This window comes from Panthera tigris, chromosome D3 (assembly GCF_018350195.1).
Source record: "Panthera tigris isolate Pti1 chromosome D3, P.tigris_Pti1_mat1.1, whole genome shotgun sequence".
NCBI lineage: Eukaryota > Metazoa > Chordata > Mammalia > Carnivora > Felidae > Panthera > Panthera tigris.
Window position 1 is genome coordinate 50,165,862 of NC_056671.1, and position 17,441 is coordinate 50,183,302.

The window sequence follows — 17,441 nt, forward strand, 5'->3', positions numbered from 1 at the left end:
TAAACGTATAGAACACAAAGACTTCCCAAGCTCTAAAAACTTCCATATCAATACTTTCTTAAATGCTAATACCTGCTAATCTGGGATAGTTAATTTAAAGTGAGTTTCTGGGGGCGTCTGTGTGGCTCATTCTGTTAAGCATCCGACATCGGCTCAGGTCATGGTCTCACCGTTCGGTTCGTGAATTCAAGCCCCATGTTGGGTTCTGTGCCGACAGCTCGGAGCCTGGACCCTGTTTCAGATTCTGTGTCTCCCTCTCTCTGTCCCTTCCGACTTGCGCTTTGTCTCTCTCTCTCTTTCAAATATAAATAAACATTAAAAAATTTTAAATAAAAAAAAGTGGGTTTCTGAAATAAAAGACCAAGTAATAATGCACTGGCCCTTGTTTGTAGCATTTTAAAATGGAATTCAACAAACTGCAAAACAAAGTCAAATGCCAATGTAAAAGGAGAACAGTAGGAAGGCTAGTTGATGTCAGAGGAAAATCAAATGCAGTATATTGGTGCTTCCCCTCAGAAAAGAATGACCTTTGTTAAATCATGATATCAGTAATTGAAGGAGAGAGAAAGAAGGAGATTTCAGCGCTAGGAATTACCCGAAAGTAGAACTTATGAGCCATTTTCTTTTCCATAATTTTTTTAACCAGATAAGTACAGAATCTTACTCCATTTATTCACACTTATATTAGAATTTACTAGTCTCCTTACTTGAGCATCTGGTGAAATAAATGTTAAGATGTTTAAAAACAAAGAAAAATGTAATAATAGTGTATAAAGATATATGATGATCAATCATTAACATAAACAAAGGTTTCATCGATGTCCATTTTATTTTTTTAAGTTTATTTATTTTGAGGGGGTGGGGGGGAGGAGCAGACAGAGAGGGAGAGAAAGACAAGAATCCCAAGCAGGTTCTGCCCTGTCAGTGGGCTCATACTCGGAAACTGCAAGATCATGACCTGAGCCAAAATCAAGAGCTGGATGCTTAACTGACCAAGCCAGCCAGGCACCCCAGTCAATGTTTATTCTAAATGCAGGTAATATTTGTCCAAAGACGGAAAGTATGCTTCTATATAAACAAAACAAAACAAACAAACAAGAAAGAAGAGGTAATGGACCACTTCCAAAGTATACGATCTCTAAAAATCCATCTGATCTGTGTTTCTGTCATAGAAATACATACTAAACCCAATTGTGTAAGTTTGGTGAAAACCACCTTTATAGAATCACCTGGAGTTCACTTGTAGCAATGCATGTTCTTAGGACTGAGACCTTAAAGTCTGGGGTAGGTCTCAGGAATCTGTACTTCAACAAGCTCCCCTCAGGGCAACTCTCAAGCACCCCAAAATGTGAAAACCAAGGATACTGGCTTTAAAAAAAAAAAGTTAAAACAAGGGCACTCTGGAAGAGTTATTTCCTGTACATTTGAATATAGACACTAGGAACAAAAGTTAAATTGGAAACAATAAAAGCATATAAATAGGACAGAAGCATGTCACAGTCAATTTAATAGGCAACGTGATTAAAATCTGATGAGTTCAATTGTTAAAAGGATACCCCCTCATACTACCGGAAATCTCAAAATGAGTTGAAATGATGCACTGTCCTAAAGTACGATCTGCTCCTACAGGGAGGCACCGGGCATGTATGTCCAGGTGTAAGGACACACATCTTCAAGTGGCTGGCATTCTCAATTTCATTCTTTTTCTTTTTTAATATTTATTTAGTTTTGAGAGACAGAGCATGAGTGGGGGAGGGGCTGAGAGAGAGGGAGAGAGAGAGAAGGGGACAGAGTATCCAAAGTGGGCTCTGCCCTGACAGCAGAGAGCCCGATGTGGGGCTTGAACTCACAAACCGTGAAATCATGACCTGAGCTGAAGTCAGACGCTCAACCAACTGAACCACCCAGGCTCCCCTCAATTTCATTCTTGGTACAGCTCAGATATTGAATATTAGCATCAAAGATGATTCCACTTGGGAAAAAAAAGACTAAAAGAAATTTTTTTTCAGAACGACAGTAAAGTACCCATGAAACGAACCTCATCCACATTGAAGAAGAAAAAATAATAGGTCAAGGTGACAGTGACTTTCCCTTACAAGTGGGCAAATCCCAACCAGAGTGATCTATGAAAGATTCAACAAGGAACAATTAAAGAAGCAAACTTTAAATTCCTGCAGAGACAGGATTCAAAATATAAAGTTATTGAAGGCCTCCCCTACCAAAAGCAAAAAAACAAAAACAAACAAAATCCTCAATTTGAAAATGTAATGGATTCATCATAATGGATTCACCTTTGTTCTATGTTCTAGAAGTTTAGGGGACAATCATTGACTGACATAAAAATTCTCAAGGTGAAGTAGAGACTTTGTAACAACTTAGATATGCTTTAAAAGATATATGCATTCTTGAAAACAGATGATTTTTTACTTTTTTGTTAAAGTTAATGAAATTCATTTTTCTGCAGGAATCTGAAGCAGTAACTGGGATGATCTAAATCCCTTGTTATTTATACCTTCATACATCTGCAATAGGTCTTTTCTCCATTGCCTGATGTTAAGAAATCTTATTTAAGAAAATTATAGGCCATGAACTGAACTATAGTCTTAACATGTCTCTTGAAGTTGCTGTAGGCTGAAACTCATCAACCACTTTCTGGTCATTTAACAATTTAAAGTGTGTGGGGGGGCGGGGGGTACGGTTTACTCCATCGATCTGGCAGCATATGTCACCTAAAAACTTGTAGATGTTACTGTACACCCTTTGTTCAGATGAGGATTTAAAGTAAGTACTGGCATTGATTTCTGAGGCTACTATGTGTTTGGGTTGCCAGTGGGGTCTCCAGATGATGTTGAAACGAGGGCTTTTTTGAAAAAAGAATCAACTTATAGGTCTAACATTTGAGTGCAAAAATCAATTTTTACAAGTGCAAGATGGTAAGCAGTTCATCTGAAAAACACCCCAGAGTTTTAGTTAACCACAGGCTTAACAGGGGCCAACAGAACGATGCAGCAGGAAACAATGCCAAGGCCACCTTGGGCTGCACTGGAAGGGCCGCATCCACATCAAAGGCAGGAAGACAGGGCAGGGCACGGAAGATCTGAGTTCAGTTTCCTCTATTGAAAAGAACAAGTAGACCAGGATGCTTGAGCACCACTGAGGAAACCATCTGATGTTCAGCCTGTGGCAGAGAAGATCTAAGGAACCAAGGTGATTGTGTTTAGATACGTGAAGCATCTCTACGTGTTAAGTTCGGATTACAGGGATTTCTCCTGTCTTGTTGACCACTGCTGCTTGATCCTTGAAAAGGGCCTGACAGATGACAAACGTGCAAAAATACTCATTGAATGAAAAAAAAAGATGAAATAAATGACCTGGGAGCATAAGAGAATACACTTGCTGGTCTGTATGATGCCAAAAGATGAGACAGGCACCAGTGGGTAAAAATTTTAGGAACATATGCTCCAGTTAAACTTTTTAAGAAACCACTTTTTAACAGTTAGAGCTCTCCAAAGACAGAGCAGACTTTGTAAGGGAGTGATCTCCTCCTCATGTGGGGGGGAGGGAGCAGCAGTGGTATTCTTGCAGAAACTGGATAACCATCTGTCAAGGATGCTACAGCAATGAAAACACTGTTTACATCATCGAACACCACAAGGGTTTCATTTTTATCCTATCTGCCATTTCTGTAGAGCAAGCCTTCTGCTGACATGAAATCATCAAGCTGAAATGAAGGATTTTAAACCATTTTAGGAGTGACTCAACAGAATGTGTTAGAGTGGTTCCCAAATGCAGGTACATAAAAACATCTGTGGAGCTCGTCATCAACACAGGTTTCTAAGTCCCACTTGATCTCATTTCTCTCGTCTGCTCCGTGACATTGTCCTAGCAATTAGCTCCTCTCTTCTGCACCATCGCCATTCCCCTCACTACTGGAGCCTGTGCTGTCCCTTTGCAAACCTGTCACTCCCTTCTGTAAAAAGAATATCCTCGGTTGACCCTGCTTTTTTCTCCAACCACCACCCAACTTCTCTTCTTCCTTTTAAAGGAAAACTCAATCTGTATCCAGCATCCTGCCTCCACCTGACTGTTGACCACGCCCAAATTGAAGACCCCAGTTACTCCATGTTGCAGAACCAATGGTGAATTCTCAGTCCTCATCCAAGTTGATCCTTCACAGTAGCATCAGACGCAGATGATCAAGCCCTCCCTTTAAAACATTTCCTCACGTGCCTCACATGACACCACACCTCCCTGATTTTTATCCTACCTCCCTGGTCACTCTCAGTCTCCACTCTGCCTCTTCATCCTGACTTCCTAACACTGGAGTGCTCAAATTCTTGATATGAAACCATTTCTTTACTTTCCTTGGTTTTCTCCTCCTCACACGGGGATCCTTAGTGAGTTCAGCCTGGGTCTTGGCTCTACTTACCATTTACACACTTAGGACTCCCCATGCTGCAGCCTAGCTAACTCCACTGAACCCCAAACCTACATCTAAATATCCCCCTGACATCTCTGACATTCATCTCCACAGATTCAAACCAAATTCCTGATCTTCCCCATCACAGTGGCTAACATCCTTCCCAGGGTTCAGACAAAATATCACAGAGTCATCCTTGACTCTGTTTCCCCACCACTCACCCAAGCCATCAACTCTTGCCAGCTCTACTGGCAAGAGTTCCAAAAGAGATCCAAATAAACTAGGACTTCTAATCTCACACCACATACAAAAATTAACGCAAAATGGGTCAATGACATGAACGTAAGAGCTAAGACCATAAAAATCTTAGAAAAAAACACTGGAGCAAATCTTTATGACCTTGGATTTTGCAGTGGATTCTTAAGAAATGACACAAAAAGCAAGAGCAACAAGAGAAAAAAAATGGACTTCATTAAAGTTAAACACTTCTGTGCATAAAAGGACATTATCAAGAAAGTGAAAAAACCTAGAGAATGGGAGAAAATACTTGCAAATCATGTATCTATTGAGGGTCTAGTATCCAGAATATATAAAGAACTCTGACAACTCAAAGACAGAAAACAATCCAATTTGAAAATGGGCAAAGGACTTGAATAGACATTTCTCCAAAGAACACACCCAAATGATACCCACGAAAAGGAGCTCAACATCAGCAGTCCTTAGGGAAATGCAAATCAAAATCAGAAAGAGGTACCGCTTCACCCCCACTAGGATGGCAACAGTCGAAACAAATGGAAAATAAGAAGTTTTGGTAAGGATGTACAAAACCCAGAATCCTGGTGTATTTGCTAGTGGCCATGCAAAATGGTGCAGGTGCTATGCAAAATAGTTTGGCAGTTCCCCAAAAAGTTAAACACAGAATTACCATATAACCCTTCAATTCCACTCCCAGGTATATACCCCAAAGAACTGAAAACAGGTACTCAAAACAAAACAAAACAAACAAAAAAAACCCATATGTATACACATACTCACACTAGCTCTAATCACAATAGCCAAGAGGTGAAAACATCCCGAAAGCCCAACTAATGAATGAGTAAATAGTTACATAGTTTAGAGACAGACTGTAAATCATACACGTACATACATACATATAAGAGAGTACTATTTGGCCATAATAAGGAAGTCCTACTGACACATGCTGTGTTGTGGATGAACCTCCAAAACATTACACTACGTGAAAAAAGCCAGATAACAAAAGGTTTAAGGAACTGGGTCAGGGAGGAAGTTGTTGGGAGAAAATGCTTCATGGATAAGGGGTTTTACTTTGGAGTGATGAAAATGATTTGGAACTAGACACAGGTGGTGGCTGCAAAACATTGTAATGTATTAAGTTCCATTAAATGATTCGCTTTAAAATGGCTAATTTTAGGGGCGCCTGGGTGGCTCAGTCGGTTGAGCATCTGACGTCGGCTCAGGTCATGATCTCGCGGTTCGTGGGTTCTGGCCCCGTGTCGGGCTCTGTGCTGACAGCTCGGAGCCTGGAACCTGCTTCTGATTCTGTGTCTCCCTCTCTCTCTGCCCCTCCCCTGCTCACGCTCTGTCTCTCTCTGTCTCTCAAAAATAAATAAATGTATGTATAAATAAATAAATAAATAAATAAATAAATAAATAAATGAAAATAAAAATAAAATGGCTAATTTTAGTTTATATTAATTTCACACCAATAAATTATTTTTAAAAATATTCAGAATCTGAGGGACACTGGGTGGCTCAGTCGGTTAAGTGTCTGACTCTTGATTTCAGCTCAGGCCATGGAATGGAGCCCTGCATTGGGCTCCATGGAGCCTGTTCAGGATTCTGTCTCTCCTCTCTCTCTGTCCGTTCCCTCGCTCGCATGTGCTCTTTCACTCTCACTCTCAAAATAATAAATAAAAACACATTTTAAAAAAGGTATTCAGGGGGCGCCTGGGTGGCTCAGTTGTTTAAACATCTGACTTCGGCTCAGGTCATGATCTCAACAGTCTGTGAGTCTGAGCCCCGCGTTGGGCTCTGTGCTGACAGCTCAGAGCCTGAAGCCTGCTTCAGATTCTATGTCTCCCTCTCTCTCTCTGTCCCTCCTCTGCTCATGCTCTTTCTATCCCTCTCTCTCTCTCTCAAAAATAGACATTTTTGAAAAATTAAACATAAAAAAAATAAAAAAAAAATATTCAGAATCCAACCCCTTCTCCTAACTCCAGTGCTACCCCATTGGTCCAAGACACCATCTTCTCTCACTGACATTACTAGTCTCCTAAGTGGTCTTCTTGTTCCCACCTATCCCCTTTGTTTTTTCTCAGCACAATAGCCAGAATGATGCTATTTTGTCAGTCAGATCATGTCTTTCCTGGGCTAAAAGCCAATAGTTTTTTATATCCTTATAGTCAAAGCCAAAGTCCTTACAGTGGTCAACAAGGCCCTACCCAATGTGACCCATACCTGGTCTAACCTCCTCTGACCTCACCTTCTACTGCTCAGTCCTTTCCTCTCTCCACAAACAGATCACAACAGGCTCCTCGCTGCTCTGCCAACATTCTAAAAACACTCCTGCCTCAGGGCCTTTGCACTTGATGTTTGCTCTAGTATGAATGCTCTTTCCCAGATAGCTATACTTCTAGGAGCATCTCCAACAACAGTTCTTACTCAACTATCTTCTATGCAGTGATGCCTCCCCTTAAGCACCCTATTTAAACTGCAGAACCACACATTCTCCCTATTTCCCTTCTCTGCATTATTTTTCTCCATAGCATTTACACCATCTAACATACAGTAAATTTTACTTATTTCTCATGTATATTTTCTACTCCTCTCTAGATGCTTACTCAAGAGCCTAAAAGGACAGTGAGAAAGGGGCTCTCTGCTCCTAGGACGACAGATTTTAAACCATTTGGGTGCCTGCTTGCCAGCGTGTTTGCATATGTGAACTGTGACTTACTTTCTTTAACACAGTCCTAGTTGCAAGTTTGAGACAGTAGGCCTCAGCTACTCTAAATTACTGAAGATTATAAATAACTGTAAAGGATTTAAAAAAAAAAACAAAAAGTGACCACCCAAACTGGCTTATCTTGGTTTGCAGCATAACATTAAGATGGATCTAAAATACATCAAAAGGGATATTAAAAATTCCAAGTCTTACATAAAGTCCCAATGATATGATGAAGACAAGGATGAAATTTCTTAGTTCTTACGTTGATCTTATTACCGCCACATGGTATTAAAACAAGGTCCCCACCCCTAACAATCTACGTGGCTGCATTTCATCTGTAGCTCCTTGGAGTTTATCATAATATCCCAGAGAACAATCTCAGTACTTAGTGCCTTTTCCCACAACCATTGGAAATCTAAGTTCAAGGGACTGGTCCACTTTATAAATAAGATATTTATAAGCCTACCTTTCAAATATTTAAAAACATCTTCACATTCAATAACAAAAAAATATGTACCAAAATTAAAAAAAAAATTAAAACAGCGCCTAGGTTTTCATAACAATTCAACACAAGCCTCAAACACAGCAAACTACTTGAAATAAAGATGGCTTCCCCATTCAGTAACACATATCATACAAAAATACTCACGTTATTAAAAGAGTAGTGCAGTTGCAAAGCCTTGCTAAACTAATAAAAAGTATTTTAGTACCGTTATCTAAAGATACCATACATTACAGCTTCCTCAGAGCATGTTAATGCAGACAAGCCTCAATCAGTAAGTAAACTAATCTAAATCAAATTCCCTCCACTTGAAAATAATCATCATGTCCTGCCCAGAGTTGGTGAGTATAAATGGATTACTGAAAATATTCTCGGTAATTGCAGGTTGCTATTTATGTTGACCAGAGTTGGAGGAGTTTACTTAGTGAAATGTCGAAACATGCAGACCACCAATGCACAACACACAGGAAAATCACTCTTGACATCCATACTAAAAACAGCCTGCTTCCTCTCTGTAATGTCATGGGGTGGTTATTTCATAGTGTCAGATACTCTGCTGGGGACAAAATGAAAATTTATGATTGCAGTTATTTTATTTCCGGGTAATGTGATACCACAAGAGATTTTTCTAGTTCAGCGGAGGAGAAGTTAAATATTAAAGACTAAATATTATTTTCCAAAGCCCTAAATTTTTCTGCTCGTAAACAGGTGTGTGCAAAATACCAATGGTGACAATAACTGAAGTGAATTTTTTAATTATGGGGGCTTTGTTTGCCTTATAGTCACCAATTCCCAAATATGTCTAGTAACACATAAGTCACGGAGGCGAGTGGAAATAAAGAAGACCAGGTCTAAGATAAACTTGTCACAAGACACCTGGCCAGTTAGGCGAGCTGTTGTTAGCTCTCATTGTTTCCTGGGTTATACCATAATGTTTTGTTTTGTTTGTTAATCATCGCCATCATCAGAATTAAATTAGGAATCAGGAAACCTGGGTTCTAATTCCAGATCTCCAGCTAACCATCTAAAGAGCTGTATAATCATAGGAAAAGCCTATAATCTCTCTGAGCTCCAATTTGCTTATCTGTAAAATGAGGGAGGTTGATAATAAATGCTTTTAAAATGGAACAGGAAAATGCAAGGTAAAAATGAGTCCCTCAACATTTTAAAATTGATCCTAATTTACAAAGGCAAACACAGAGAATACCACAGGATAAAAAAGGAATGTTCTTCACTTGAGGGGAAACAGAAATATGAAAAATATTATAAAATTAAATGGTCATGAGGCTGTAGCAAAGAACTAACATACTTTTAGCCTTGGAAGGAAGAGTCCTACAAAAATGTAAAAAGAAAAAAAAAGTCAATAGTCTACATTCCCTTTGGCCTAGTAATCCTACTTTTGAGCATAAATCCCACTAAAAAATATCCCTAAAGAAAAATCAAAGTTCTCTAAAAAAGAATCTCCATAGCAGCACTATATGTAAGAGAGAAAAATTGGAAACAACCTGTAAGTGCAAAAATAGAGGCACAGTTAAGGAAAATCTGGTTTTGCTAGCAAAATAGAACAAAGGCCTATATGGTCATTTTTTAAATACTGAACCATCTTCAAAAGAGTAGAAATAGTCAACAGGGTATAACATGAAATGTAAAGGTTCATCACAAAATACATCTGTCTTCTTCATGATTTTATAGAAAACATGTCAATGACAACCGGGAGAGAAACTGGAGGGAAACAACTAGTTCCCTGGGTGCAATCTTTCTATAAAGTTCATCACAACAGCAAAAACAGCAAAAACAACAACAACAACAACAACAACAACAACAACAAAAACCCAAAAGGCAGATGGGGAGAAGAGAATGCTCTCCACACAACAGCCCAGCTTTTACATTTTCATGTTTCTTCTACATAGCTTCACTAACGTGACTAATACCACCTTATATCTCCGTCTAATGCTTCATGTTTTCCAAGCACTTTCACAAAGATTATGCTGTTTCATTGTTTGAAAAATAATCAGCATTTGACACCTCTACACCAAAATGTCAAACTTTTGTACAAGGTCTGGTGTGTCAGGGATGTATCCTATGAAACCATACTCTACATATTGCTCCCCTCTCCCCAAATGTCATCAATAAGAAATCAAAGGAGGCATCAAGAGTCAGGAGTTAAGATTTCTGTAAGCTTTCAGACTCTAAAGTAAACTTTAATATGGTAGAACTGGCCAGGAGGCAAATGCCTTAGAAAACTGTTTACATGCATCTTATGGACTATTGCTTTTTTCCTTAAACATCATAAATCACAAAACCTGGCAAAAAGGATCACTCTGGTTGGCCGAGCAATAGATCCCTTTCAGATTTAGTAAATGTAAGGTAAGTGAACTTCAGCGCACAGAATTCATGAACATGGCCATGGCATGGTATTCAGGTTCAGTGTATAGATGCACCTTGCCATCATTATCCCACTAAAACATCCAAAAAGATAGAAAAGGTAAAAATGTAGAATTCTTCTAAATAACAATTCTCCAAAGGAAACTTCACTGGTGACAGCACTTTTGTTTAAAAAAAAAAAAAAAGTGGATATTTCACAAAAGCCTGTGTCAATTTTCTTCCTCACCCAAAAACATTCTTTCTACTAATCAATATCTTGAACTTTGTTTTAAGCTTTCAGACACTGGTGTCCTTTAGCATTAATTATGAGTGACAAGGAAAAAGGTAATGGTATGGCATGAGAGAAACAGTTTTTTAAAAAAGGCTAAGAGGTAACAACGGTAACAGTTGGGCATACCAACGCACAGAAGTTCTATCAGAGACCATGATACACGCTTGTCTCAGTGATGGCTAGAGCACAAAGTCAAAAGCAGTTTCAATCTTTCACATAACTCTAGCCAGTTTCTAGGCTATACTAACAAGACCCTGGCAGGCAACTGTGCCCAATTTCTACCCTCAACAGCATTATCTAATAATTAGAAAACAGGCTTTCATTTTCAAAACCATTCAACGTGCCAATGTACTTCATCTTAAATCAGTGGTTTCTAACGACAGACGGTGTGTTGATTTGTAACTAGCAAATTTCAGCAAGCTTTAAGGAAAAGAGACAAATAGAAAGAATTATCCATTTAAAAATGAATCTCAGAAATAAATTGCAAAAATTCAGCAAATTCCACTGGTATTTTTCTCTGGCTGAATTATTCCAGAGAAGCGTGATCAACACATTTTGTTTTCAGTATTCAAATAATATTTACAGGTCCCGTAGGTCCTAGGATACCACATAACAATTCAAAGATTTAAAGAAAATGACAAATGTGTGGAAGAACTCCAAGACTCATAGTGAGTAAAATTATGATTTGACTTAAGCCTCTAACATGTCAACCATTACCCATTAGATGAGCAATTCGGTGTTGAGACAGACTAATTTAACATTTACTCATTAAAATACCAGGTAATAAGGCAAGAACAGAAAGACATCTTTTAAAAAAAAATCAACTTCAGAAAGATCACATAGGTATGAGCAAATCACATTAGAATAGAAATGAAAATAAAACGATAATCTGCACTAAAGAACCTTAGTAGCCAAGAGGCCATTTACATTTCAAAGTCCTCTGTCTATGGTATTCTTAAGTATTACACCACTAAGGTTTGTCAGTGCTGCAGAGACACTTCAATTAAGGATGTGTGGTACAGCCTTATGTAAATTAATTAGCTGAGGTTGCACGGATTTTCTAAAAAGAGCTCTCTAAAACAGCCTTAGAGATATGCACGATTTGTGGGGGAATTACAGTTCAAATACAACTTACTAATCAATTCTTTTTGCTTTCACATTTCAATGACATTTTATGTAATGATAAATAAGTCCATGAAAATACTACTAACCAAAAATGTATTTGCTTTCAATTAGAGATTAAAAAAAAGAGGGGGGCTTTCAAGTTTGTTTATGATACTCAAAGTTTTATTTCGGATTTTATCTAGACTTACTGTCATGATAAGTACAATGAACTTGATCCACATTTAAATAGGAGATGTGTCTATATTTGAAATTCACATGTTAACAACTAAATTAGCTATCCAGTAATTTCTACAAACAATGTATTTCTTTAACTCAAAATATTAAGTGGATTTTTTGCTGTAAAGAATCTCTATTAGAATCACATGTTTGGCAAATAGTATTCTTCAACATAAGTAAAATGTGTGCAGAAAAACCTAAAAATTAATTGCATAATGGTTTTTGCCATAAATTAAAAATGGAAGAATTCTGAAGTTTTCAAGAGATTAGGAGCCTTCCAATTATGTACATAAGAGATTCATAAGCTCTTCTGTAATCCTAAAATAAAGTCCCTACAGTCTCATTATAGTGATTGTGAAAAATTCATACTTGTTATACAGTAGAGATGATTTAGAGACTTTTTAATGGCTAATTTGTTTCAAGAGCATAGACACTGTATGTACAAATATATCTTTTAAGATAGTACCATTGAGAAGAGGCTGTCCTTCATGCACATCCTGCGATAAGACTGCACTGTAAACATCTTCAGGAAATCCAGTCTTGCATAATGCGATTTCACCAGAAGCCTCTACAGACGCCTGCAACACAAGAAAAAAATGTGTGCAATGATTGCTACCTCCTTCAACCGAGAAACATTCCACTTGGCATAAAGCCTCGATTTTTCAGCTATCTTGTACAAACAACCCCTTTGTTTCCGAACAGTTACAATTAGAATGTAGAGGGCAAAGGGTTAATCTTTTTGATAACTGGAGTAGAAGAAACAAATCCCACTTGTCCTGTCCAGTAAAATCGAAATAATACACATTCTAGGTTCTTCTAAAGACCACACATTTCCATTAAAATGGTCATTGTGACTGAAGAATTATCAAGTGGACCAGGGGTAGGGGACAGCCAAATAGTTTTTAGGCTCCACAAATCACCACCGCCAACTTAACTTTTCAAGAAACATGTATATTCAAGTATATAGATTTTTATATCCTCATCAAATTCCCAGGCTATGAAGTTTGTTTCAATATACTCTGATAATTAAAAAACAAAACTACCACATACTGCAGGATATAGAGTATTCTGCACCAAGGAAAAAAAAACAACTAATCAAAAGTATATATTTCTCTACTTTGGCAAGGATACATTAAAAATGTAAATAAAGATTAATACAATTATGTTTCCTTTTTATACTTAAAAATTAGAAAGTCTCAGGGCACCTGAGTGGCTCAGTTGGTTAAGCATCTGACTCTTGGTTTCGTCTCAGGTCATGATCTCACAGTTCATGAGTTCGAGCCCCACATTGGGCTCTGTGTTGACAGTGCGGGATTCTCTCTCTCTCTGCTCCTCCCCCACTTGTGCTCTCTCTTTCTCTCAAAATAAATAAACTCTAAAAAATTTAAAAAAAATTAGAAAGTCTCTCTTGCCATCTTCCTCTCTGTTATCACATAACCTTTAACCACCCACACGACTAAAACTCAACCATACCAAGTTCTATCCACTTACCCCTTCAAGTTAGCTTCACTATGTCTTCCAGCCCTACTGACATCATCACGGCGCTCAATAGCACTTGTGCAGTGTCGACATTAATTATAGGAAACTTCACCCTGCAGTGATGGGGATCCAAATGCAGGAGGAGGAAGAGCCTACAGAAGCCGACAGAGGGAGGGACTGCAGTATCGGCAAGGCTAGCATTAGGAGCAATCTGCACTGGTGAGGAGAATCAGAAATTGGGAGGAAGGAGGAAGGGAAGCCCCAGAAAGAGAGAGACCTGAAAGCAGCTGTCAAAGCAATACAGCGCAGCCTCACCATGAAAGGACTACCGGGATTATGCATGAGAAGTTTTGCAAATACGAAAGCCATAAAAACCCACACTAATCTAATATTTAAACTGCTCTTTTCAGATCTGGGAAAATAAAGCAAAAAGTAAATTTGAACCTTGTTCAATATTGCACAGTATTTAATCGCAAAAAAGTATTAGGAGCCACAGTGAGATATTAGTTCAGACCCTTCAAATTAGCAGTTTCAGTTTGTCATGTGCAAGAAAGGACTGTATCAAGTCAAGGACCCAGAGCAGCCAACTCCCTCACACACGTATTAGTGGAAGCTGGCACAGACACCACGGAGCACAACTTGGAAAACTCTAGTAGAGATGACTGTGGATACATCCTTGCCTACACGGTGAGTATATTCCTATGGAAACTTTCCTATGGGTGCTCCAGTCAATGTGTGCAGGAATGCTCACACATTCACTGCAGCACGGTTGTAACAGCAGGACCTAAAGACTAACTAAACGTCCATCAAAATTCTCCCACTACCAAACAAACAAACAAACACACAAACAAACAAAAAACATGCAACAGCATTAGAATGAAGAATTAGAGCTACATTTATCCCCAGGGTTACATCTCCAAACAAACAGTTTCTTTAACATCCATGGAAGACTGCAAGAGAAACTTAATTATAAATCAACCTAGGGATGACTATTATTTTTAGGTAAGTTCAGAAATCTATTTAAGCAACATTCCAAACTCGGACTGGAGACAGAGCACTCTGCAGCATGAATCTTGCAAAAAAAAAAAAAAAAATGTTTAAAGCATGATTGATGACTCCATTTTTGTACATAAAGTTTAATATAAAGATAATGTGAAGTTATTGACATACATCAAGCAGGAATATAAAAACACACAATGTAGTGGTAACACCAAACTGAGGACAGCAGCTACCCCACCCAGGGGAGGGCGAGATAGGAAAGATGTCAGGAAGCGTCATACAAGTGGCTTTGATTTTATTTGTAATAATTCATTTCTTTCAAAAAGAATTTAAATCAAATAGAGCAAGATGTGGAGATATGCATAGGAACATGGGTGCAAATTATATTATCCCCTACTTATCCCGTATGTTCTATATATTTCATACTAAGAAAGAGAAAACATTAAAGACTAAGTGGAAGTCAGGAGTCAAGCTTCCAACACCCATCAGGTTAGGGACACTGGATGGTATTTTCATTCTTGCCTTCTGGAAATATCCAAGCGCTTGTACTGGACCTGGCAAAGGGCAGCACTCATTAAGTGAAAGCTTTTGCTTTGGGTTAACCAAAACAACTAAAGGGAACACTCCAGTTCACCATATAAAATGGACCAAGGTGTTGTAAATCTGTGCCTCACTGATGGGTTACAGGTAGGCCTGTTCACCTCCAGTCCAGGCTTCTGCAGAGGGAGGCCGTGGCAGGGCTCCAACGTAGGGTAGGTAGGAACAGAGCTCTGTAGGGGCAGCAGGACGGAGGCAGACAATGGGCGATGTGCAGTAAATAGGGGTCACATTCCAACACGGGCATTGGGGTGAGGGCAGTGGGCAGGTATATACACAAACACCCAGAGATCAATAAAGTCTAAAGACTAGAGGGAAACTGCAACCTTTTCTTTAGCTCCATTGCTAGTGTCTTGTTTTCTGGTGGATCTGCTCTAAGGTGGGAGAATAAGCGGCAACATGTTCCTCATCCAAACCCACAGGAATGGAATCTCAAGGTCGAATCAAGTCCGTCAGTAATTCTGGGAATGTTCACTTCTGAGTTTCCGTCTCCACCTTATTTCAGAGAAGGGAATTTCATTTCTGTCCTCAACATGTTATCCTTTGTCCAACCTCTTTGTTTAGTCTCATCTAGGAAAGGGGGCCTACCTGCAGAAGGAGGCTGTGAGAATCTCTGAAACCATGTTTGTAAGGCACATTTCTAACAGCTGACTACCAATATTCATACCCATGGGGGTCATATGTTACTTTAATGAGACTTTCATATTCATCTTAAACAGCCACACTTTTCTAAATTCTTCTTCCCTAAGACAAAATGGATTCATAACATAACATTCTGTTATTCTAGAATGTGTTTTCTTAAAGACGGGCTCCAAGAATTATTAAACATAAGGACACATTTTCAGTTGCTGCAACTGGGGAGGAGGGTGCGACTGGCTTTTAGGGGCTAAAGGCCAGGGATGCTGCTACTCATCACACAACACACAGGCCAGCCCCCACCGCAGAGAATGATCCAGCCCAAGACATCAATAGGGCCAAGAGTGAGACACGCTCTTCTTTAGCAACCCATGAAAAATGGGGGTCAATTTACCCTATAACACCCCCAGCAGTGGGAAGTTCACTGTCTTTTCAAACAGTCCACCAAACTCTCACTGGAACATCCAGTAAGAAAACTTTTCAGAAAACTGAAACAGTTCCTCTGTGGCTTTGCCTCACCATTAACAGATCACTCTGCCGGACCCATGAGGAGCCTCTAAAAGTTCAAAGACAGAAACTTTTCCCTGAAAACATTCTCTGTGGTGCACAGAGGAGCTTGCGAATCACATGCATTTTCCTACTATTTGAATAAGGTAGGGGTCAGCAAACATTCTTCTCTAAGGGGTCAGATGTAAACATTTGAGGCTTGACAAGCCTTGGTATCTCTGTTGAAACTCCTCAACTCTGCTGCTGCAATGCAAAAGCAGTAATAGACAATGGGAAATGAATGAACACAGCTCTATAAATTCAAATAAAACTTTATATATAGACACTGAAATTTAATTTTCATTTCAGTTTCAAGTGTCAAAAATATTTTTCTTCTTTTGATTTTTTAAAAGCATTTGAAAATGTAAAAAACATTCTTCGCCATACAAAAATGGGCATCAGAGCTGTAGTCCGCAATCCCTGTAATAGTGTTATAGAACATTGCTATCTCACCTAATTCTCACAATAGCCCCTTGTGGGGGGTGAAGTTAACTTCATTTTAGAAGTGTGCAAATAGGTTCTCACTCAGAGGAGTGTTAAGATACTGAAGACCTCATATCCAGGAAGAGGAAGAAGTAAGATGCTAAGTAAGAAGTCTTTCCAAGTAGAACAAATGCAATACAATTCTTTCCAGAAACTTGTACTGAGTGTCCATTTGCCAATGGAAACAAGACACCCTCACTGCCTTTAAGAAGTTCAAGGCTTAACATGGGAGCAAAATAAAAAGTGACTGCAACAGAAAGTGGCGGCTGGGAGGTAGAGACATACGGAGAGCCCAGGGCAGGGGTCTGGGGGCCTCCCAAGCAGAACCCAGGAGTAGCCAGGCGGTGTGGGGGGCTGGGAAGCCATCCCAGACAGTCACTGTTGAGCTGGAACAAGGTGGCAAGAAACAGCATACTGCCTGGGGAATTACAATGAGTTCAGTGTCATTGGAGTCCAAGAAGCAAGGCAGGAAGTCAAAAGTTGAGGCTGGAGAGTTAGACAGGGTTAGGTCATAAATGGTTGGGGGCTTGGGGTTATCCTCTTGGCTATGAAGAGCCAGGAACAGATTTTAAGCACCGGCAGACTGCATTTGACAGAGAAGTCTCTGATGCTTTGTGGGAAAATGGGTGGGGGGATTGACAAGTGACAGCTGGGGTACAAGTCAGGACACAGACGAATGGGACAGGGCTGCAGGAATGAGGAAGAGGGAGATCGTATCAGTATGATATGAGTTAAAACTGATAGGCTTAGTGAGGCCTGGGATTCATGGTGGAAGAGAGGGAGAAAGGAAATGATGTCTTCCCCCACGTTTCCAACT

General features: G+C 39.3%; 1 protein-coding gene across 4 annotated transcripts in view; it reads right to left on the reverse strand.

Moving 5' to 3' along the window:
- Nucleotides 1-17,441, reverse strand: part of CDH2 (cadherin 2) — a 213,670-nt gene that overhangs the window by 173,127 nt on the left and 23,102 nt on the right. For all 4 annotated transcript variants that reach the window (XM_042962397.1, XM_042962399.1, XM_042962398.1 and 1 more), the window contains exon 2: nucleotides 12,351-12,462. In XM_042962397.1, the coding sequence (XP_042818331.1) occupies nucleotides 12,351-12,462 (112 nt within the window). The remainder of the gene's footprint in view (nucleotides 1-12,350; nucleotides 12,463-17,441) is intronic.